We start from the raw sequence: 24,812 nt of genomic DNA on the forward strand, positions 1-24,812 counted from the left end.
CAAGGCTTCTCTTGTGTGTTTGGAATTCATGTCATTGTTTTCAGTGAACTCTACCCAGAGACCTAAAATGTATTTTCATGTTTGCAGATTGATCACAAGCTCTTCTGTGGTAGTGGCTCTGCTGCTAGTCACTTTATCTTATTCATACACCCCCACACACAATACATAACAGTTACTGCCTCAGTGTGCTGCACTGCTGCATGTACAGAGGTCAACTCACAGAGATACAACTATATTCATCCCCCAGAGCAATTCACTCAGTGTTGTCTTTTATTTGTCTGTTTGTACACTCACAATGGAGTAAATATTTTGAGTATGATCTCTTCAAAGGACAAAAACTGGAGTGATATTGTACCATATTAGCTGTAAAGCAGTAGTTCCCTTGATGTTCCTACAGGTAATGTGTCAGAATGGTGATGCGTACTGTATGATGCTTAGCCTACGATATGATACTCATTGGGATATTATTAATATATTTTGTTCTCTCTCGCTCGTTCTCGCACTCTCTCGTTCATTCTCGCTCCTTGCACTATCACTCATTCGCCTGTTCTTGAGATCGCTCGTTCTCGCACTCTCTCTCGTTCATTCTCGCTCCTTCTTGCACTATCACTCATTCGCCTGTTCTTGAGATCGCCCGTTCTCTCACTCGTTCTCGCGCACTCTCGCCGGTTCTCCCGCGCTCTCGCCGGTTCTCTCGCCCGTTCTCGCTCGTTTTCGCGCTCTCTCGTTCGCGCTCGCTCGTCGCTCGTTTTCGCGCTCTCTCGTTCGCGCTCGTTCGTCTCTCGCTCGTTCGTCTCTCGCTCGTTCTCGCTCTCTCGCTCGTTCTCGCTCTCTCGCTCGTTCTCGCTCTCTCGCTCGTTTTCGCGCTCTCGCTCGTTTCGCGCTCTCGCTCGTTTTCGCGCTCTCGCTCGTTCTCGCGCTCTCGCTCGTTCTCGCGCTCTCGCTGGTTCTCGCTGGTTCTCGCGCTCTCGCTGGTTCTCGCGCTCTCGCTGGTTCTCGCGCTCTCGCTGGTTCTCGCGCTCTCGCTGGTTCTCGCGCCCGCTCTCGCCCGCGCCCGTTCTCGCCCGCGCCCGTTCTCGCCCGCTCTCGCCCGCTCGCCCGCCCGCTCTCTCGCCCGCTCGCTCTCGCCCTCGTTCTCGCGCTCGCTCTCGCGCTCGTTCTCGCGTTCGTTCTCGCGCTCTCGCTCGTTCTCTAGCTCGCTCGCTCGCTATAGTTCTCTCTTGCTTCTCACCAGCTCTGAAGTCCCTGATTCTCAACTCCACAATGTTGAATGATGAATGTGTAAATATATTGCTCTCTCTGGTTCTCTCTCTTGTATACACACTACCGTTCAAAAGTTTGGGGTCACTTAGAAATGTCCTCGTTTTTAAAAGAAAAGCATATTTCTTCCATTAAAATAACATCAAACTGAACAGAAATACAATAGACATTGTTAATGTCATACATGACTAATTAAGCTTTAAAACGGCTGATTTAATTTTTTAAATGGAATATCTACATAGGTGTACAGAGGCCCATTATCAGCAACCATCACTCCTGTGTTCCAATGGCATGTTGTGTTAGCTAATCCAAGTTTATCATTTTAAAAGGCTCACAAAGTCCTCAACTGGCAGACACCTAGTTGCATAACGTGGCTGTGAAACCCAGTCATGTGTCAGTTGGGCTTTTCACCAGCTCTGAAGTACTTGATTCTCAACTCCACAATGTTGAATGTGTAAATCTATTTCTGCTGCCGTTTCCCATTCCTCTCCCTGGTACTCATCTCTGATGTGTGCCGCAGTCTGCCGTATGTATCCCACAGGAGACACAGCCAGCCACTTTTTTAAGAGCGCTCAGTTTAAACACCCCCCCCCATCGTTTGATGGGCACTTTCCAGCATGCTCAGCTCCTCTCGCTCCCTGTCTGATTGGACCACAAATTTTGAATTATTTCTCTTAGAATGTGTCTCCCGTACACGGTTTTAGCATTATGCCCCCCCATCTCTCTTTCTCGGCCTCTGTCTCTCGGTGTCTTTCTCCCTCTCGGTTTCTGTCTGTCCTCATCACCCCCTCTGTCTCTTGTTTCCACAGGAGATGATTATCGACAAGGTAAACGGCCAGCCCGTCCCGCGCTACCTGATCTATGACATCATCAAATTCAACGTGAGTAGTGCCATGCCCGTTCAGCAGAGATCTTGTTGCCCATGAAATCACCCTACATCCCTGAAGAGGTGCCAGACCTATCAGGTTGCAGTCAGTACGCTCAGGGTCAGTCAGTCCCCCATAACCACCAGGCCCATTAGCAGCCACTCTGCCCCCTGTTTTGACCTCGCTCTGGTCCCCTGTCTAGTCCACAGTGTCAGTCCCTGGTGATCCTGGTTAAGGACAGAATATAAATAGATCATCAGACCAGGGCTGGGCGTGAGAGAGAAGCCCTGAGATAAACTGTCTGTTGAGTATTTCGCTATCACCATTGTCAGTCCTGCCACTGTTCATGGTGGCAGACAGCAGCCTGTCTGTATGTCAGACTGATTAGTTCTGCCCGAGAGGGGAGAGCAGGAGAGGGGAGCAGCTCAGACTGCCCCCCCCAGACCTCTCGGCTCGCTGGTCAGCCAGATCCATGACACTGTCTGAGACTATCACAGGTGCTACGGTCTGAGGACTGAGCAGCCATTCTGAAATTGCTAAACAAGTTTGCAAAACCATTTTGTATATATCTCCCTCAGACAGCAGTTTGAGTGGCCTCTGACCGCAAGCCTGTTTTATGTTTTGGCGGGCCTGTGACTTTTTGAATGCTTAACTGCATCCGTAAACTACATATTTGTTTTTCTATCTCGCAAGTTCCGTTGTATGGACCAACTTCTGAATACACCCAGCTAAGGATCATTGAGCTTGATTTTCTTCTAAACTGAAACTAATTATTATCAATTTACCGCTAATTAGTTGCGGGGGGGGGATAATTGCCACAGATCAATTTTCTGAGAATATTTGGTATAGAAGTGTAAGACTTCATCCTAAATGGCATCCTGTACCCTACAAAGTGCACTACTTTTTACCAGTGCCCTATGGGCAGTGCAATATATAGGGTAATATTCAGAACGCACCTTGATTATGTATTCTCTGGCTTCATCCTCAGAACTCATTTTCACTGAGCTGTGAGATTGCTGCTGTTTTTTCTCATGAGAAATGTTCTGTATGCTATTTTAAGAGCCCGAGTAAAACAAGGTGGTGGCAGATAGTGTTCCTACAACAGAAGGTTGGTGGATCATTAATTGGGCAGGACGGGCTTGTGGTAATGGATGGAGCGAAATAGTTGGAATGGTATCAAATTCATCAATCGCATGGTTTCCATGTGTTTGATGCCATTACATTTGCTCCGTTCCAGCCATTATTGTGAGCAGTCCTTCACTCAGCAGCCTCCACTGGTTCCTACTGATGTCTAATGAACTTATAGCTAGTGCTGATGCCTAGGGCTGGGCAACATTGCATATATTACACACACACACACACACACACACACACACACACACACACTACCATTGAAACGTTTGGGGTCACTTAGAAATGTCCTTGTTTTTGCAAGAAAAGCAACAACAACAAAAATCCCCCATTTAAAAAAATTCATAAAATAATGATCAGAATTAGTGTAGACATTGTTAATGTTGGGGCGGCAGGGTAGACTAGTGGTTAGAGCGTTGGACTAGTAACCGGAAGGTTGCAAGTTCGAATCCCCGAGCTGACAAGGTACAAATCTGTCGTTCTGCCCCTGAACAGGCAGTTAACCCACTGTTCCTAGGCAGTCATTGAAAATAAGAATTTGTTCTTAACTGACTTGCCTAGTAAAATAAAGGTAAAATAAAAAAAATATTTAAAATATTGTAAATGACTATTATAGCTGGAAACGGAAGATTGTTCATGGAATATCTACATTTATCATCACTCCTGTGTTCCAATGGCACGTTGTGTTAACTAATCCAAGTTTATCATGTTAAAAGGCTCACAAGTCCTCAACTGGCAGCTTCATTAAATAGTACCTGCAAAACACCAGTCTCAATGTCAACAGTGAAGAGACAACTCCGGGATGCTGGCCTTCGAGGCAAAGTTCCTCTGTCCAGGGTCTGTTCTTTTGCCCATCTTTTTCTTTTTATTGGCCAGTCTGAGGTGACTTTTTCTTTGCAACTCTACCTTGAAGGCCAGCATCCCAGGGTCACGTCTTCACTGTTGACTTTGAGGCTTGTGTTTTGCGAGTACTATTTAATGAAGCTGCCAGTTGAGGACTTGTGAGGCGTCTGTTTCTCCTCCTTCTATTCTGGTTAGAGCCAGTCTGCGCTGTTCTGTGAAGGGAATAGAGTACTGTGTTGTACAAGATCTTCAGTTTCTTGGCAATATCTCGCATGGAATAGCCTTTCTCAGAACAAGAATAGACTGATGAGTTTCAAAAGAAAAATGTTTCTGGACATTTTGAGCCTGTAATCGAACTCACAAATGCTGATGCTCCAGATACTCAACTAGTCTAAAGAAGGCCAGTTTTATTGCTGCTTTCATCAGGACAAGAGTTTTCAGATGTAATTGCAAAATGATTTTCTAATGATCAATTAGCTTTTTTTAAATGATAAACTTGGATTAGCTAACACAACGTGCCATTGGAACACAGGAAATCAGCCTGTTCTAGCTACAATACTCCCTGTTCTAGCTACAATACTCATTAACATTGTCTACACTATTTCTGATCAATATGACCCCAAACTTTCGAACGGTTGTTTGTGTGTCACAATATTTTTGTTCACATTTTTGACAGGATGAGAGTATTTTATGTTTTTGAGTAATACAAGTTCTAAATTTGCTTTGAGTTGTGTATGACCCTCGGGTGGCAACACATACATTCTAAGTGTGTTCAGTGGGGCTTTCTCTGTTTTTCCGTCTGTTTTATACTGTTCAGTCACAATTCATCCAAAAGTTGATCTCATTTGATATAATTTCCATGTAGGACTGCACGATATGGGCAAAAAGTATAGGCCTTATTTTTAACCAAATATTGCTATTTGACTTTCGATGTAGCTCAAAACACTAGGGTTAACTGTTGTAATCGTTGAAATATAAATATTATTTTAATTTTACAGTTAGAATGTAAAAGTGGGACCCTTTGAATAGTGTTTGACATGAAAACGAATAAAAATGCCATGGAGGTGTTCATAGAATTAATAATTAGAATACAAGTAGGATCTCTATGGAGGTGTTATTGTGACAGGGTAGGAACCAACGTGTTGGTCAGTGTTTCCCAGGGGAATGGGACCCTATAATCTTTGTCTAACATATTCATGCTTTGCCTATTCATCTGTGATTTAGAACATACTGTTACACAAACGGCATGCTAATTTAGGCCTACGCCAGCGCTGGTATAAGGCTGTGTTTGCTAGCTACGTTTGCTCTGACTCAGTACATTTTATTATAGCCAGCCTACTTGCGATTAGCATTAGCAGCTAACATGATTTATTTTAGCCACAATTTGCTAAGAAAAGACACTAGCTCTTTGCAGACAGTTCTGTACACAAACTAATTGTGTAATTATAGAACACTTGTGGATTTATATTAAGAAGCAAAGTGGAAAGTAACATTGTTGTCGTCAACATGTTGTTGCATCTGCTGCATTGACCATGCAGACTGAAGCGGGAACCATCGGCAAATGATCTTGTGGTCGAGCAACACCAACTGCACTCCTTGAATGACAGGGTGGGTTTGGTGAGGGAGGGAGACCACTGAACTATCGGCGTAAACTATAAAAACAATGTGGTGTATCACATTTAACAAACCAAACATTGAAATGCTGTTTTATAGAAGGTAAAGTAAAAACCCAAACTGGTCCGCGCATCAATACCGGTGCAGTTGAAGTCGGAAGTTTACATACACCTTAGCCAAATACATTTAAACTCAGATTTTCACAGTTCCTGACATTTAATCCTAGGAAAAATTCCCTGTCTTAGGTCAGTTAGGGTCACGACTTTATTTTAAGAATGTGAAATGGCAGAATAATAGTGATTTATTTCAGCTTTAATTTCTTTCATCACATTCCCAGTGGGTCAGAAGTTTACATACACTCAATTAGGATTTGGTAGCATTGCCTTTAAATTGTTTAACTTGGGTCAAACGTTTCAGGTAGCCTTCCACAAGCTTCCCACAATAAGTTGTGTGAATTTTGGCCCATTTCCTCCTGACAGAGCTGGTGTAACTGAGTCAGGTTTGTAGGCTTTCTCAGTTCTGCCCACAAATTTTCAATAGGAATGAGGTCAGGGCTTTGTGACGGCCACTCCAATACCTTGACTTTGTTGTTCTTCGGCCATTTTGCCACAACTTTGGAAGCATGCTTGGGGTCGTTGTCCATTTGGAAGACCCATTTGCGACCAAGCTTTAACTTCCTGAATGATGTCTTGAGATGTTGATTCAATATATTCACATAATTTCCCCCCTCATGATGCCATCTATTTTGTGAAGTGCATCAGTCCCTCCTGCAGCAAAGCACCCCCACAACATGATGCTGCCACCCCCATGCTTCATGGTTAGGATGGTGTTCTTCAGCTTACAAGCCTCCCCCTTTTTCCTCCAAACATAACGATGGTCATTATGGCCATACAGTTAGAAATATTCTCCAAAAGGTACGATCTTTGTCCCCATGTGCAGTTGCAAACCTTAGTCTGGCTTTATTATGGAGGTTTTGGAGTAGTGGCTTCTTCCTTGCCGAGCGGCCTTTCAGGTTATGTCGATATAGGACTTGTTTTACTGTTGATATAGATACTTTTGTACCGGTTTCCTCTAGCATCTTCACAAGGTCCTTTTGCTGCTGTTCTGGGATTGATTTGCACCTTTCACACCAAAGTACGTTCATCTCTAGGAGACAGAACGCATCTCCTTCCTGTGCAGAATGATGGCTGCGTAGTCCCATGGTGTTTGTACTTGCGTACTATTGTTTGTAGAGCTGAACGTGGTACCTTCAGGCATTTGGAATTTGTTCTCAAGGATGATCCAGACTTGTGGAGGCCTACAATTTTTTTTCTGAGGTCTTGGCTGATTTCTTTTGATTTTCCCATGATATCAAGCAAAGAAGCACTGAGTTTGAAGGTAGGTCTTGAAATACAGGTACACCTCCAATTGACTCAAATTATGTCAAGTAGCCTATCAAAGCTTCTAAAGCCATGACATCATTTTCTGGAATTTTCCAAGCTGTTTAAAGGCACAGTCAACTGGGCATGTAAACCTCTGACCCACTAGAATTGTGATACAGTGAATTATATGTGAAATAATCTGTCCGTAAACAATTGTTGGACAAATTACTTGTCATGCACAAAGTAGATGTCCTAACCGACTTGCCAAAACTATAGTTTGTTAACCAGAAATTTGTGGAGTGGTTGAAAAACAAGTTTTAGTGACTCCAACCTAAGTGTATGTAAACTTCCGACTTCTACTGTATAAATTAAAATACAGTATAACCACAAGCCTTAATGATACCTATTGCCTATCTTCATCTTCATATACAAGACGAGCTTAGAGATGAATGATCCGGCAAGAATCAGGCACAGAGGTTAGCAGCACTGCGTGTGTCCCGGAGCCGTCACTAAGTGCTGCAGTATTGATCCCCAGTACCTAGCCCATTATTGGCCTCCTCCATTATCCTAGTCAAGCCGCCCAGACCTGGCTCCACACTGAGAGGACCACCTAGTGTCCTGCCTGCCTGCTGCCCTGTGAGGGTGTTACAATCAATCACCAGTCGCTACTTACTTGTCTGCTTTGCTGCCGGAGTCATTGCTCCTTGTTGGAAGCTCTTTGTTGTAAAAGAGAATGTGTTCTCAATGTCTTATCTAACCTGATTTAAATAAAGGGGAAAATATAAGTAAAAAGACAAGCGATTTTATTTCTATGGATGTTTCCCTTTGACCTTATGTGGTGGCTATAGATCGAGGTTACACAGATTTTGTTGAAGGGTTTGTGCAGTAGGGTTGAGTCGATTTGGTTACATTTACAATTTTTTATTTCTATGGATTGATTTATAGCTCGTGCTTCATTACTTCATTACGGTTCATAACATCAATAGTCATTCTACACAATGCCACAATGCTGATCCATTGTGTATGATTGGTTGCCTCTTGAAAAATGTAATTTCTTGACCCTAACCACCACCTGGAGTCAAGGAAAGAATGTTTCTATTTTATGTTGTTGCCAGGGGTTTTTAAATACGATTTTCTTTTTTTTCCTGGAAAGGTCCTGTCTGTCAACCCCAGAGTTAAACCCTGCCACTCACTGTCAGCCACCAACTGGGGAGGAATCCAAGAGCTGTGTCATGATAAAGACGAAATGTCACAGTAGACTCATCTCCATATTTAATATTTTTCATTTCCTGACAGCGCATCACTGTTTATGCTTAATTGATTTTCTAATGGAAGACATTAAATTGAAGTTAAAAAGCCAATGGCCAAGTGACTTATGTAGTTAACATTATGCTCAGATGAGGTCAGGTGTGCCATTAGGTGTGATAGAAGAAAAAAAATGATGTTCTCATTATACACTGCGTGTGAACGCTGAGTGATACCGTTGATATTAGCCCGGTAGTCCTTATTGCTGTGTCGTGCCTGCTGAGATAACTGTTCTGCATGCGTGTTAAGCCTTGCCATACCTCCTGTCACCCAGAGGCTTCTGTGTGTGTGTCTGGGTCTGTCTGTTCGTGCGTTTGTGTGCTCCCCTGCAGTCACCTTGGAGCGTTAGAGCCAGACTGGCTCTGCTCTGCTGCACACCAGCCTAGGGCCACACTGCTATGGTCTAAGTTTTGACCATGGGGATTTCCAATGCAGAGAGTCTGGTCTTTGTTGTGATGTCACTGATCACTGCCGTCTCCCCATAGTTTGTCAATACTACAAGACATTGGTCTGAGTGGACTGTGCAATTGCGGAGGCAGTGGGGATGGCACAGTCCAACAGTCTGACATTTGCTACTGAAATTGTATATGGTTATATTATAAGAACAATGGTGCAACAAAAATAAAAATATTATTTTATAAGAAAGGTGCTTTCTCCCACGTTGGATAGTGTTCACTGTCCGCAGTTCTGAAACATATCAGTGCACTGTTGTATTGGCACCTTTTCTTAGATGCGTTGCTTTATGTTGCTTTATACATAATAGCAAAGTTAACCAGCATATTGGTGTTGAGAACAATGCGGCGGAGGCAGCAGTGGAGTTAGGAGACGAGAAAACAGCCGTTGCCTTAATTGTCTAAGAATAGTGAGGAGAGAGGAAACCCCAACTTAATTAGGTCTAATCTAGTGATGCACCGATATTTAATATTTTCCTTGCCAAAAGAAAAACCCTATAACCGATATTTATAATTTTAGCGTTCTCCTAAGCATTCTAGTACAATTAAATAGTTAACACACACACATGGACGCAGTGGTCTAAGGCACTGCATCTGAGTGTAAGAGGCATCACTAGAGTCCCTGGTTCGAATCCAGGCTGTATCACATCCGGCCGTGATTGGGAGTCCCATAGTGCCGTGCACAATTGGCCCAGCATCGTCCGGGCCATCATTGTAAATAAGAATTTGTTCTTAACTGACTTGCCTAGTTAAATAAAGGTGACCCACGCACCACACTGACCAAAAAGTTATTTTGTTGGCATTTACGTATGTCCCCATTACCAGTAAAACATTATCAAAACCTATTTGTTTCACTTACTTGCTTTGCTGTTTTGTTGTTAATTTGTTCAGTCGTTTCATTCTCAACCAGGATTTCTATGGAACGCTGTTTGGGTGTTTGCGTGTCCATAAAGATAGATACACGTCAAATCACACTTTGACGTGTCAAATAACACAACATAATCTGTTTCAGTAGCTATAGTTAGCTAGCTAACTGTATAGTTAGGTGTCGTCTAAAATAACCTTCAATTATAAGACCGTTCTTATTTGATTAATGGTGGGCGGACCCATCTATGTGAAGCTAGCCACAATAAGGATTAGCCACAATAGTGGACTTTGAGGTTAGCTGTCAAAACAAAAGTATGGCATAATTATACTATTTGTATTCATTTGCATTACTGTCAATGACACTTTTTTACTTTGAAGGATAACCGCACATACCACTATTGTGCCTAATCCTTATTGTGGCTAGCTTCACAACACATAATCCGGTGCGGTCGATGAAGTTAGCTTTGGGAAACAGGGTTAAGTTGCTGACTAGCTATTTATTTTCATGAACTGAAGTTCAATTTCAATAGGCGAACAACAAGTGGCAACCTAGCTAATACTAACTCACAAGGATTCCGAAATAATTGCTAAGAATAATGAAAATGACTGCAGGTTCTACTGATCATTGTTTTCAGGCTGTTTGTATTGGTGCGAGCGAGGGACCAAGCTAAAGTTAGCTACCCCAGAAGTTGCGGTCGAACAAATTATGCTTTATTACCAACGTGGTATTGTAAATATAATTTGTGTCCGGTGTTTGCTTGTTTGCAGACTTTTTTGTACAGCTTTGACGGTGCTACTGTATCTTTTCTGACTGTGAACGGATCTTTCCCTCTTGTCATTTGTGGGTTAATTATTACATCAAACAGTTTGCTTAAAGCATCAGACAAGCTCAGTGCATATAGTTGAGATTTGATTAAAACGCATAGGATGTGTTTATATATTGGAAAAATATGTTTTAAAATTTTGATTGGTCAAAAGAACAGATGACTCTGTCAACCAAGATTTATTTTTGTCGGGACAGCCCTAGTGAATACACAGCTATAACTGTCCCTACTCCCCAGCGTTCATTGGAAATCTAAAATGCTTTTACGACGTAGATGCCTTTCTCCGACTGTTTTATAATTCTTCCTGCTTTTTTAAAAAGCTTCAGAGCCCACAACAACTGTAAAACACTGGTGAGGTCCCATGGGGAACCTAATCATTACGCTGCTAGTGACAACAGGTCACGACTCAGACCATTTTAATGTGTTTCATCCCAGATTAGCCAAGAGAGTAGCAAAGTTTGAGTCTGTTTTTGTTGTTGCTGCTTCTCTGAATTTCCACTAATTACTGTATTCCCGCTCCTCACTTTTTTTTGTTTGGAAGACATCTTAATTTGTGGTGGTGCACTTCCCTGGTGCATGTTATAGATTTTATGTCCGTGTATGTATAGATTCCTTACAAGTCCCTCTGTTGAATTGCTCGCTAAGAGCTCGTCTATAATGCACTTGATTGTGGCTTGTCTTGTTCTCAACAGGCTTTTCCTTTTCCACACATCATATTTCCTTCATTGTATCAAATCCAATCAAATGTATTTTATATAGCCCTTCGTACATCAGCTGATATCTCAAAGTGCTGTACAGAAACCCAGCCTAAAACCCCAAACAGCAAGCAATGCAGGTGTAGAAGCACGGTGGCTAGGAAAAACTCCCTAGAACGCCAAAACCTAGGAAGAAACCTAGAGAGGAACCAGGCTATGTGGGGTGGCCAGTCCTCTTCTGGCTTTGCCGGGTGGAGATTATAACAGAACATGGCCAAGATGTTCAAATGTTCATAAATGACCAGCATGGTCGAATAATAATAAGGCAGAACAGTTGAAACTGGAGCAGCAGCACGGCCAGGTGGTCTGGAGACAGCAATGAGTCATCATGTCAGGTAGTCCTGGGGCATGGTCCTAGGGCTCAGGTCCTCCAAGAGAGAGAAAGAAAGAGAGAATTAGAGAAAGCACACTTAAATTCACACAGGACACTAAATAGGACAGGAGAAGTACTCCAGATATAACAAACTGACCCTAGCCCCCGACACAAACTACTGCAGCATAAATACTGGAGGCTGAGACAGGAGGGGTCAGGAGACACTGTGGCCCCATCCGAGAACACCCCCGGACAGGGCCAAACAGGAAGTATATAACCCCACCCACTTTGCCAAGGCACAGCCCCCACACCACTCGAGGGATATCTTCAACCACCAACTTACCATCCTGAGACAAGGCTGAGTATAGCCCACAAAGATCTCCGCCATGGCACAACCCAAGGGGGGGCGCCAACCCAGACAGGATGACCACATCAGTGACCACATCACTCAGGTGACGCACCCCTTCCAGGGACGGCATGAGAGAGCCCCAGTAAGCCAGTGACTCAGGGTTAGGGTTAGAGGCAGAGAATCCCAGTGGAAAGAGGGGAACCGGCCAGGCAGAGACGGCAAGGGCGGTTCGTTGCTCCAGAGCCTTTCCGTTCACCTTCCCACTCCTGGGCCAGACTACACTCAATCATATGACCCACTGAAGAGTTGAGTCTTCAGTAAAGACTTAAAGGTTGAGACCGGGTTTGCGTCTCTGACATGGGTAGGCAGACCGTTCCATAAAAATGGAGCTCTATAGGAGAAACCCCTGCCTCCAGCTGTTTGCTTAAAAATTCTAGGGACAATTAGGAGGCCTGCGTCTTGTGACCGTAGCGTACGTGTAGGTATGTACGGCAAGACCAAATCAGAGAGATGGGTAGGAGCAAGCCCATGTAATGCTTTGTAGGTTAGCAGTAAAACCTTGAAATCAGCCCTTGCTTTGACAGGAAGCAAGTGTAGGGAGGCTAGCACTGGAGTAATATGATACAAACATTTGGTTCTAGTCAGGATTCTAGCAGCCGTATTTAGCACTAACTGAAGTTTATTTAGTGCTTTATCCAGTTAGCCGGAAAGTAGAGCATTGCAGTAGTCTAACCTAGAAGTGACAAATGCATGGATGAATTTTTCTGCATAATTTTTGGACAAAGTTTCTGATTTTTGCAATGTTACGTAGATGGAAAAAAGCTCCTAATGAAGCCACTCCTCAGTGTACTGAGGCTATATGATACATTCTTTTGTGGGATGAATTCATTCATTTGTTTTGATTTATTAATTCATTCATTTGTTTTTTATGGGACAGGTCCCAAGACTCTTGTTATAATTTTTTTTTTTTAAATCTATTATTTTCCAATACAAAAAGACAGAGATATGAACATTTACTGTAGTGTTGATTAGAATCACACATTTGGAGGCCCAAACAGAACTTAACTCATATACAGTACCAGTCAAAAGTTTAGATATTTCTACTATTTTCTACATTGTATAATAATAGTGAAGACCTCAAAACTATGAAATAATACATGGAATCATGTACTATCCAAAAAAGTATTTAAAAAAATAAATAAATGATAATAATCTAAATATATTTCATATTTGAGATTCTTCAAAGTAGCCACCCGTTGCCTTGATGACAGCTCTGCACACTCTTGGACTTTACCTGGCATGCTTTTCCAACAGTCTTGAAGGAGTTCCCACATGCTGAGCACTTGTTTGGCTGCTTTTCCCTCAGTCTGCGGTCCAACTCATCCCAAACCATTTCAATTGGGATGAGGTCGGGTGATTGTGGAGGCCAGGTCATCTAATGCAGCACTCCATCACTCTCCTTCTTGGTCAAATAGCCCTTACACAGCCTGGAGGTGTGTTTTGGGTCATTTTTCCTTTTGAAAAACAAATGGTAGTCCCACTAAGCGCAAACTAGATGGGATGGCGTATCGCTGCAGAATACTGTGGTAGCCGTGCTGGTTAAGTGTGCCTTGAATTCTAAATAAATCAAGACCATGTCACCAGCATAGTACCATCACACCTACTCTTCCATGCTTCAAGGTGGGAACCACACATGCGGAGGTCATCCGTTCACTACTCTGCGTCTCACAAAGACACGGCAGTTGGAACCAAAACTCAAAAATTTGGACTCATCAAACCAAAGGACAGATTTCCACTGGTCTAATGTCCATTGCTTGTGTTTCTTGGCCCAAGCAAGACTCTTCTTCTTATTGGTGTCCATTTAGTAGTGTTTTCTTTGCAGCAATTCAAACATGAAGGCCTGATTCACGAAGTCTCCTCTGAACTGTTGATGTGTCTGTTAATTGAACTCTGATGCATTTATTTGGGCTGCAATCTGAGGTGCAGTTAATTGCTGATTTCTGAGGCTGGTAACTCAAATGAACTTATCCTCTGCAGAAGAGGTTACTTTTGCTCTTCCTTTCCTGTGGCGGACCTCATGAGAGCCAGTTTCATCATAGCGCTTGATGGTTTTTGTGACTGCACTTGAAAGTTCTTGAAATTTTCCGTATTGACTGACCTTCATGTCTTTAAAGTAATGATGGACTGTCGTTTCTCTTTACTTTGTCACAACACAACTGATTGACTCAAACACATTAAGAAGGAAAGAAATTCCGCAAATTAACTCTTAAGAAGGCACACCTGTTTAATTGAAGAGTGTGCAAAGCTGTCAAGGCAAATGGTGGCTACTTTGAATAATCTCAAATATAAAATCTTTTTGGATTTAACACTTCTTTTGTTTTGGTTACTACGTGATTCCATAATGGTTGTTTGATAGTTTTATTGTAAAATAAAGAAAAATCCTTGAATGAGTAGTTGTCAACTCTTTACTGGTACCAGTCAAAAGTTTGGACACACCTACTCATTCAAGGGTTTAATCAGCACAGTTCCTAAGTAATTTCAATGCAGTGTTATGACTGAAAGAAGAGTCTTCAACTATAACGTGCTTTTTTGAGATCTCCTGGCAGTGCTGTTGAGGAACTAGAGCAAGCATGCTTGTTTGGGTTTTTTTTTGGACCACAACCCTGCAACATAATTACTGTTGTTCCAACAACAGTCTATTATAAATTGCAATCTGGGTCAGGTGGGCGTAATTTGAAAGCTTGTTGTATGGCCGACATGACTAGCTAAGTTATAACATACAACATTAAAGTCTTAAGCTTTCACAATGCATTTCAGGGACATTTTGGTGTGCATTGAAAGGGGTCATGAGGGCATTCAGGTGCTTGTGCCACTGTTCAGAACAAGTCAGGGTATTTTTATTTATTTTTTAACCTTTATTTAACCAGGCATGTCAGTTATGAACAAATTCTGAAAAACATCCCCACAGACTGATGCTGCCACCCCCATGCTTCACCATAGGGCCAGGTTTTCTCCAGATGTGACGCTTGGCATTTTAGGCCAAAGAGTTCAATCATGGTTTCATCAGACCAGAGTCTTATTTCTCATGGCCTGTGAGTGCTTTAGGTGCCTTTTGGCCAACTCCAAGCAGGCTGTCATGCCTTTTATTGAGGAGTGGCTTCCTTCTGGCCACTGTACCATAAAGGCCTGATTGGTGGAGTGCTGGTTGTCCTTCTGGAATGTTCTTCCATCTCCATTTTCCATCTCTTCCAGCATGGTTTGCCACATCTGTGGATTCATCCAGTTGCAGGGCATAGTAGTCATTTGCTATGCACTCTGTGGTCTGGCACGTTCTGTCCTCAAGAACGCTCTCATTTTATTGGATTAGTGCGTATGGCGTAAAAGCTCAGAGTCAGAATGTAGCTATCACGGACACACAGTGTATGTGTAATGCCAGCAACAATAAGCAATGCACTGCACGCCAATGTGTAGCAGTAGTGTTTCAGAACAAAAGTTTAAAAAATATATATAATACTAATCTTCACAAATGTTCTTTGAAAACCTCATCCATAGAATAATTCACGACATATCCGAGGACCCAAATTTGGGTCGCAACTCACCATTTGAGAATCGCTGGTCTAAGATCCCTCCCGATGTGTTCTCCAATCACAAAAAGTATTTTGTCGTTATCCTTGCAGCGGGATTGAAAAGAGTGGATCCAATATTTTGTATTTAGGAGGATCCAAAATACAGTTGAAGTCGCCGCTCACAATAACATTTGTATCCAATATATTTGTTTTGGACTTTAATACCCTTTGGAAAAATAATGGATCATCGAAGTTGTGACCATATAAATTAACCAAGGTTATTGGTATCCAATTCAGTGTACCAACCGCAATAATATACTGACATTAGGATCTGAAATCAAGGATGAGTAAATAAAAGGAATAGCTACCCTCCTCGCTTTTGCATCAAAATTTGACTGGTATATCTGACCAATCCAGCCGACTTGTAGTTTGGTCCGAGCCATGCCTTTTTAATGAGTGTCCTGAAGAAACACCATGACACCGGACAGTGATTGAAGATGGGGGAGAAAACCTTAACTCTTTTAACGAACTGACCTAAGCCATTACAGTTTCAACGTACTATCTTTATTCCATATGGGGACAGTAGATGGTTATCTTTATGGGGACAGTAGATGGTGATCTATATGGACCTACTCTGTGCCCGGTCACGATGTGCCGTTACTTGTTTTAGAACAAATAGTTTTTGTCATAAAACCAAAAATGTCCCACCATCCTGGAACTTATCATACCACCTGTACTGAAACTAAATATAAAACACAGACACCCCCCCCCCCCATCCCAACCTTAGTTCAATTTGATCTGACTACTGAGTGACTTCCTCCAGCAAAGCACCGCTTGACTATCACACAAACCTTGTGGTGCCTAGACATATAACCTAACTTAACTCCGCATCTATAGATGCTCTGCAAAGCAAAACAAAAAATACATCTTAACTCTCACAGAGATGATGAGTGGGGCTAAACAATGTTATAAACAATAACATCTCACCAATCATAAGTTCCAATGTTCATCGTAATGAGCATCGGCAAGAAATTCAAACACAGTACTGGCCTATATTTGGCCATTTAGCCGTCTGACACGACAGGTTTGGTTCCTCAGCCAGAGAGCTTGCTTGCCAATAACAATTTGGCTTCTTTTGGAGTATCAAACAAGCGCGATGATCCCTCGACTGTCACCTTGAACCTGGCTGGGAAAAGGAATCCATATCGGATGTTGGCTGCCCTGCCTTTTTTGCGCAGCTCATCATAATATTTCAGTTCGTTCCTCACCTCCAAAGTAAGATCTGGGAAGAAGGACACCCTAGCTCCATTATAGTTGAGTGGATCTGCAGGTGTGCGATGAATGGCATTGGTGGTGCGCCCTTGACTGGCTTTGGTGCGGATGATCTGTGTGTGCGATCGGTCAGGATGTGTGTTTTGAAGTTTTCACTCCCCAGCAGTGCCGGTATCATTTACAAATTCAGTGGGCCTCCCTTTCTCTTCCTGTATCCCAAAGGTTTGGATGTTCTGCTATCGTGAATGCGATTTAAGCATTTCCAGGCAGGTTTTCAGCAGAATTTTTTTTTTTTTCTCTCTCTTCAGTTTAACGTTTTGCACTGTTTCTCAATGTCCTGTAGCCTGGCCTCGTGATCGTCTGCTCGACCTCATGCACCTTTCATTCACAGTTCCGGTCATAGTTCCAATATTCTTTGAGATAGCAGCCAACTTTGTGTCTACCTCCTCACTTAATTTGTTTATAGCAACCAGTAGGTTGCTCTGAGTGAGTTCTGAGGGGGAGCTCTTGGGAGCAAGCATCTTCAGCTAACTCCTTGTGGGTCGGCGATATTAGCATTGATTCCTAGTCCGTCTTGTCCAAAGTACCTTGTTTAGTTTTTTTTGTGCCTTTTCATCTTGTCAGATAATGTTTGAATTTATAGGTCGTGAGAGATTAAGATAAATATGCATTTATTTATTTTTTCAAAATTAAGCAGAGCTCTAAAAATCCACATTTATCCCATAGCATGCTTTCTAGTGTTTATTTTTTTTAAACCTTTATTTAACTAGGCAAGTCAGTTAAGAACAAATTCTTATTTTCAATGACGGCCTAGGAACAGTGGGTTAACTGTTCAGGGGCAGAATGACAGATTTGTACCTTGTCAGCTTGGGGATTTGAACTTGCAACCTTCCGGTTACTAGCCTAACGCTCTAACCACTAGGCTACCATGCCGCCCTGGCAGGGTAGCCTAGTGTCCCTTGGGATTAATTAAATTGGGTTATTTAACTTTGTGCATATATTTGTCATGCTTTGTTTAATCTGTCCCTTGTATCATTTTTGGCTTTTCTGGCTGTATGAACAAAATGCCATGGCATTAATTATGTTAATTGACTCCTATTGATCTTTGTACTTTGCCTGGTCAAGTGAATTTGAATGCGCTTTTCAAACTTTCAAAAGGGCTCCCTTTGAATTTCGATTTTAAGAGCACAAATCAAAACGTAAAAGGTAAGGTTGGAGAAACTTGGTATTTCTTAGTCTAGACTATCTCTGGCAGCAGGCATACTGTACCCAGTGAACTGTACCTGAACAGTCTCGAGGACTGCACATGCCCAGAATAACTGTTTTGAATCACTTGTAGCTGTCTCACACACTTCCACCGTGTTCTTCCCCCTATGACACACAGATAGTGTAAAATTGTTTGGCTTTAATACCAGTTGTTGTTCCAGGAACATTACGCTCTGCTTTGAGTTGCTGTGAATTGGTTAGAATTCAATCATCCAGTGACGCTGTGTTGTGAAATGCGCAGGAACTGCTTCAACGAGCCAAAGTCTAGCCCAGGGATGGGCAACTTTGATGAGGGTGGGGCCCAGAAAAATCTAAACTCCCCATGACGGTCCGCGGTGGCTCGCGGGTCTGCGTAACCACATCCATACCCACACATGCAGTCAGAGCCCCCCCCCCCCAAACAAAAGTGATGGCTAGACTGAGTTGTCAATCTAAAAACAATTATCTGACATGGGCTAATTGACTGTCAGTGACTGACATAACAAGATAAAAATCTGTTGATGCACAACCAAATGTTGAAATTGCACCATAAGTTAAGACATCGAGTGAATCCCCCCAAAAATTAAAAATTCTGAAAGCTGCTGTAGTGTAAACACATTCTTAATTGTAATGGAATCGGAAACTTTGAGTCTGAGCATAATTGCACCTTGAGTCTGAGCATAATACATTTGAATTCAAAAAGCAATAAATCTTCTTAAAAGAAAATTACTAAACTCTCGCTTTTCGCTCACGGGGTGTTTACATAATCCCCTCTGCCCACCATCCATTCATAATAGTAGTAATTATATTTGTCTTCACAAAGCCCAACCAAAGTTACTGAAGCCTAGCAGGCAGGCGCGGGAGTCGTGCATCCCAAATGGCACCATATTTCCTATGTTGTGCACTACTTTCGACCAGAACCATATGAGCTCTGGACCAAATTAGTGCACTACATAGGGAATAGGGAGCCATTTGGGACACATTGGTTGTCTTTCGAGGTTGTGTGTGAAGATTTCCAGAGTTGGAGGTGAGCCATGTCACCAAGGCGGCTGCGTTATACGGCTGCTGAAGTGTCTCATTCTCTACAGTTTTATCAAACAGCACTGTAATAAGCCCTCAGAGCAGAACATTTTGAGAAGTGAGGTATTAATCCCTGAGCTGTTTTATAGAAGTTTCAGTTGATGGTCCTCTGTCCCTACACAGTGATGTTCTACTCAGCTATGATTCCTACTAGCACCCAAGAGGCATAGCCTTTACATAACGGTGCAGCATATAAATATACACCAAGTGTACAAAACATTAGGAACACCATCCTAATGTTGAGTTGCACCCCTGTTGTCCTCAGAACAGCCTCAATTCATTGGGGCATGGACTCTACGAAGTGTCGAAAGCGGTCCACGGGGATGCTGGCCCGTGTTGACTCCAATACTTCCCACAGTTGTGTGTAGGTAGCTGGTGGACCATTCTTGATACACACTGGAAACTGTTGAGCGTGAAAAACTCCTGCAACATTTTCAGTTCTTGACACACTTCAAACCGGTGCACCTGGCACCTACTACCATACCCCATTCAAAGGCACTAAAATCTTTAGTCTTGCCCATTCACCCTCTGAATGGCACACATACACAATCCATGTCTCAATTTTCTCAAGGCTTAAAAATCCTTCTTTACTGGTTTGAAGTGGATATAACAGGTGACAAGGGATCGTACAGTAGCATTCACCTGGTCAGACTATACATGTATACTGAGGTAACAGCCTTTATTTTACTACTTGATGGTTCCCCGTAGATTAGCAATGTATTGATTCAGAGTCCCCCGGTGTTGTGTGGCCACTTTATAGATGATGCCGTCACATGCACGAGCGTCCCATGCAGCCGATTGGCTTGCAGAGAGCGTGTTTTCTTCTTGACGGGGTGTAAAGAAGCTTTAAATGTCAACCAGTTGTTACCCGCATGCGTTTTGTTCTTGTGAAATTTCCCGAACATGAAGTGCTAAAGGAAAAATCCATTCCTTCAAAACCCACTCATTCCTATAATTTACATTTGTGAACAAATGTTTAATTTCGTTGTTATAAGGTTGGTAGCAACTTGTGGAAGTCTGTTGCAGCTCAAGTCGACTACAAAACCTACATTGCAAAGCACTCTATGGGCTGGCTAGCTAGCTAGCGAGCAAACGTAGCTGCACACAATAATACCAAAGTCAATATCAGTAGTTAGCTATAACATCGCCTCAACAAACTGCACTGTCAATTTAGGAGTCTACAATCTCACCATGTTCAGTCTGACATTCGCAACATGCAATGCACCCTGGACTGAAGAGGCAGACAAATAGGAGAAATGTGTTAGACCCTCTGTTAAATGACATGTATCATAGTAGGAATATCGTTATGACGTCGGCCAGTATTGAAATCTGACATGTATCATAGATGTTTTCGCAATCTAAAAGTCGTATTCCTATTGACTTGTGTAGTAAGAGCAGCTTTATCAGTCAGTTTTCTGCCTGCGTGAACGGCAATAGCTCAGATAAACATAAAATGATCCAGTGAATCGATAGAACATCGCTCAGAAATGCAAAAAAAACAATATAACCGTCATAATGGGTGACTTTTTACTTTAAGCATTGAGCTGCTCCCCTGGGGCACAAACATATGTATGGCCCTGCAAATGACTCCCTATTTAGTGCACTACTTTCGGCCAGGGCATAGGGCTCTGGTCAAAAGTAGTGCACTATGTTGGGTATAGGTTAAAGTGCTGCAGCTTTATCTCCAACCTTACAGGCTAGCTTCAGGCTTGCATTTCATTATTTCTCAGTTCTGCTGAAAACATTATGTCACAACAATCTTTCTCTGCAAGCTTCTGTCTCTCTCTCTTTCTCTCTGTGGGTCTCTTTTCTTTCTCTCTTTTTCTCTCTTTCATTTGGCTTCTTGGAGTGTAATTTCAGCAAGATCTGAAAAGCCACAATCTGTGTCAATGCTGTTTGCATGTAGGCTAGGCTACATCAAAGCCTTATGAGAAGTCCAAAGAAAGTAGAATACTGTATATGGCTTAGTCTATGATCATGAGGATGATCATAGTGAATGTTGAAAATGATGTATAGGCTGTGCTGCAATTAACGCTCATCAGCCGCCTGTCAGCCCCTCCAGCAGTCCGTTCCTGCTAATGAATGACTGTAGTTGGTGTTTTTTAATGAAGCACATCCAAGCAGATAAGACTGCCACTGGATTGCAAATGAAGGCTGCTATTGTCATTCTGCAGCGCTCTAATCTGATTACTACGTCATTGTTTATTTTCCTTCTATTTCGTTCACTTTAGGGAAAATTATTCTCTGTGCGCTTTTCTTGCTGCAGAATTTTGGTGGCGTTTTGTGTTCTCTTTGCTGTATGAATAACTATGGGCTTTGAAATTTGAATTTGGACTTGACTTGGATTTGACTTCCCGGAACAAGAACTGAGATCAGTGCCTTTCTTGCTGTATGAAGCGATGGTTGAAGACCACTAAAGTGCTGTGCTTATTTTACTAACTGTCAGTCTCGGCTACCTCCACCCTGCCAGACTGGGAAGTGGCTGGGCTGGCTAGGCTGTGGTGAATCGTTGACATAACGATTTGAGCGTGTAGAATAGATTTGTAGTTGTAATAGCGTTGGCTAAGTTGTAACTTAATATTTGTGAGCAATAATTGCATCTGCATTGCTTTAGCTCCCTACCGTGACAAAAGCTTTGTAGATGTGCAAACAGTGATTTGCAAGGAGAGAGGGAGAGAATGAGCTCTTGGAGGTGGATCCTGTTTCTTCTAACCAATCAGATGAAGTTTTCATAGACCACCAAGGCTCGATATTAAGGTTTTTCCGCTTGTCCGTGGCAAGTAAAAAAAATATATATATATATTTTTTAAAGTCAGACGACCAGAATATAGATTTCAGTTGTCCGAATGGATGGTAACAAATCATAATATCAAACGATTACTCCGATCAGAATTGTATCAGGCAGCACACAGCAGGGCAATGCACGGTTGACATTGAGTAAATTGCCTATATTCCTATTGGCTATAGCCTATTTTAATAAATATGTTATTTATACCAAGCAACAGAACAATGTAGACGGAGCTAAGAGTCTCACTAAAGCAGCCAAAATATCCGGTCAGAAAATGTTTTTTTATCTCTCACACACACACACACATATGGCGGATGATCTGTGCCAATAGCCCAAGTTTAATTTTTTTTTTTTTTTATAGTGGACACTCCAGTGTCTTATTGTTATAGACGCCTAAATGTTCTATTGTCTCTCCATTTCATATGAATATGACTTGGCCTACTAAACCACTGGTTCAGTTTAATGCATGCTGGATTACTCCTTTTCATTAAACTGTCCCCCTTTTTTGTGTCAGATGGTCCAACACCATCCTCATACAATTTCTTTAATTTTTATAATCTTAGGTTGTAAACTAATTCTCATTTCTGGAAAAGGCATCAAATAAAGGTTCAAATCCAGGTTGTGTGACATCATTAACCAAAACACAGGTTCCTTATACAGAGAATGGGACGACAGACTTACTTTCGTAAGTATTAATTGATGACCCAGATGGAGGCACGCACTCGTGATATCTGGGCACCAGTCTACATTTTTCTGTTTTTCAAACACTATATACCTCTTGATTATGATTTATACCTGAATTGGGGTAGAGTAACACTGTTGATATCAAACTAGAAGAAGAAACTACTACTGAATAGTAGCACAGGAGACTTCTGAAACCAACTCTTGCCAGCCACCACTAATGTATACAACTCGGAAAGCATTAAGATACTTTCACTAAGCGATTGCCCGAAAACACTTGTTTGAAGTTGAAATCACAGCAGGAGACTTGTACTTTTGAGTTACAGCAGCGCACTGACGATATTCAGAGGAAAAGCAAGGGGTCGAATGGGCCTAAATGAAGGGTCAAATAATACATTTTTTAGAAGGGGTAGGGGCTGTCTGTGACCAACTTTGTGGTCTTGTGGTTAGTGTCTGCCTTGAGATTGGAAGTTTGATCCCCGTCTGAGTTAACCAAAGACTGTAGACCCAATGTGTCTCAGCATGGCACTCAGCATTAAGGAGATGCTGTTCCGGCTCGCACAAGCCAAGGCTCGTGAGACGCTACTTAATTAATTTACTGAAGGGCTGTCTGGCTCTCCTAGGCCTCCAGGTTATGCCGTTATTGGGTCAGTTTGTACTGAGCTGTTTGGTCCCCCAAGACAGGATGGTGCTCGTGGTCAACTGGTAGGTCCACAGGAGATGTTGCAATCCCAGTCCAATATAGTGCGTATCACACAGCTTTTTTGGATCTGCTTGCATAAAGACCAATTTATTGATACTGTTTTAACCCCTATTTAGGATGCTTTTTGTTTGACTGTCCTTGGTACAGCTGTCTTACCCCATTATGTAACTCCAAATAAAACGCTTTGACCCATTGTTTTTGTTGTCATAAGTCGTTGTATTGCTTGTACCGACTGAGCCATATATTTTAAAACATTGTCCTTGCATCCATAGTTTAGATAGCATAGTAGCCCACACATGTATAGTCATTTTTCTCCTAATTGTATTGTCACGGTCTTAGTGTCACTACTTAAAAGGCTTTTGAAAACAATGAACACTATTGGGATGCAAACCAGGTGCTTGAAGGATCTTCTGGGCCTTTCCCAGTCATGGTGGACAAAACGTGCATCTCACCGAATACCACTTCTGAATTGGGTTAGGATATGGTGGTAGTACTTCATGGGAGTTGGTGGTGCAGAGGGCCTAGTAGAAGAGAATGCGGCCATTCTCACTCAGTAGTCTTTTGGAAGCAGGAACAAAGCTTGGTCCCTTTTGGTTCTCACTGGCAAATACTGTGTCCTGCACCCTGATGGTAGGAAGGTGCACAGGTCAAATATTACGATACTAAAACCCATAGACAAATGTCTTGAAACAGAGCAATTACACATAACTTGGGTTAGTGTTGATATTTCATGTTCGACTCACCAATACCAATCTTCCCCAAAGATAGTAAATTAACACATTTTAAGCTTATACCCACAGTGCCTTCGGAAAGTATTCAGACCCCTTGACTTTTTCCACATTTTGTTATGTTACAGCTTTATTCAAAAATTGATTAAATTGTTTCCCCCCCCCCCCCCCGCAAATCTACACACACAATACCCCATAATGACAAAGCAAAAACAGTACTTTGTTGATGCACCTTTAGCAGTGATTACAGCATTGAGTCTTCTTGGGTATGACGCTACAAGCTTGGCTCACCTGTATTTGGGGAGTTTCTCCTATTCTCTGCAAACTCTCTTCAACACTGTCAGATTGGATGGTGAGCGTTGCTGCACAGCCACATACTTCTGTGTATTGATTTTAAGAAAGGCATTGATGTTTATGGTTAGGTACACGTTGGAGCAACGACAGTCCTTTTTCCGCGAATGCGCACTGCACCGATTATATGCAACGCAGGACACGCTAGATAAACTAGTAATATCATCAACCATGTGTTGTTAACTAGTGATTGTTTTTTTTTATAAGAAGTTTAATGCTAGCTAGCAACTTACCTTGGCTTCTTACTGCATTCGCGTAACAGGCAGGCTCCTCGTGGAGTGCAATGAGAGGCAGGTGGTTAGAGCGTTGGACTAGATAACTGTAAGGTTGCAAGATTGAATCCCCGAGTTGACAAGCTAAAAATCTGTCGTTCTGCCCCTGAACAAGGCAGTTAACCCACTGTTCCCAGGCCGTCATTGATAATAAGAACGTGTTCTTAACTGACTTGCCTAGTTAAA

The 24,812-nt window shown here is 42.3% G+C and overlaps 1 protein-coding gene across 2 annotated transcripts in view; it reads left to right on the forward strand.

The window, feature by feature from the left end:
* The window catches only part of rngtt (RNA guanylyltransferase and 5'-phosphatase), a 130,775-nt gene that overhangs the window by 31,171 nt on the left and 74,792 nt on the right, over window positions 1-24,812 (forward strand). For both annotated transcript variants that reach the window (XM_064990630.1, XM_064990631.1), the window contains exon 11: window positions 2,070-2,141. In XM_064990630.1, the coding sequence (XP_064846702.1) occupies window positions 2,070-2,141 (72 nt within the window). The remainder of the gene's footprint in view (window positions 1-2,069; window positions 2,142-24,812) is intronic.

Source organism: Oncorhynchus masou, chromosome 16 (genome assembly GCF_036934945.1).
Source record: "Oncorhynchus masou masou isolate Uvic2021 chromosome 16, UVic_Omas_1.1, whole genome shotgun sequence".
Lineage (NCBI taxonomy): Eukaryota > Metazoa > Chordata > Actinopteri > Salmoniformes > Salmonidae > Oncorhynchus > Oncorhynchus masou.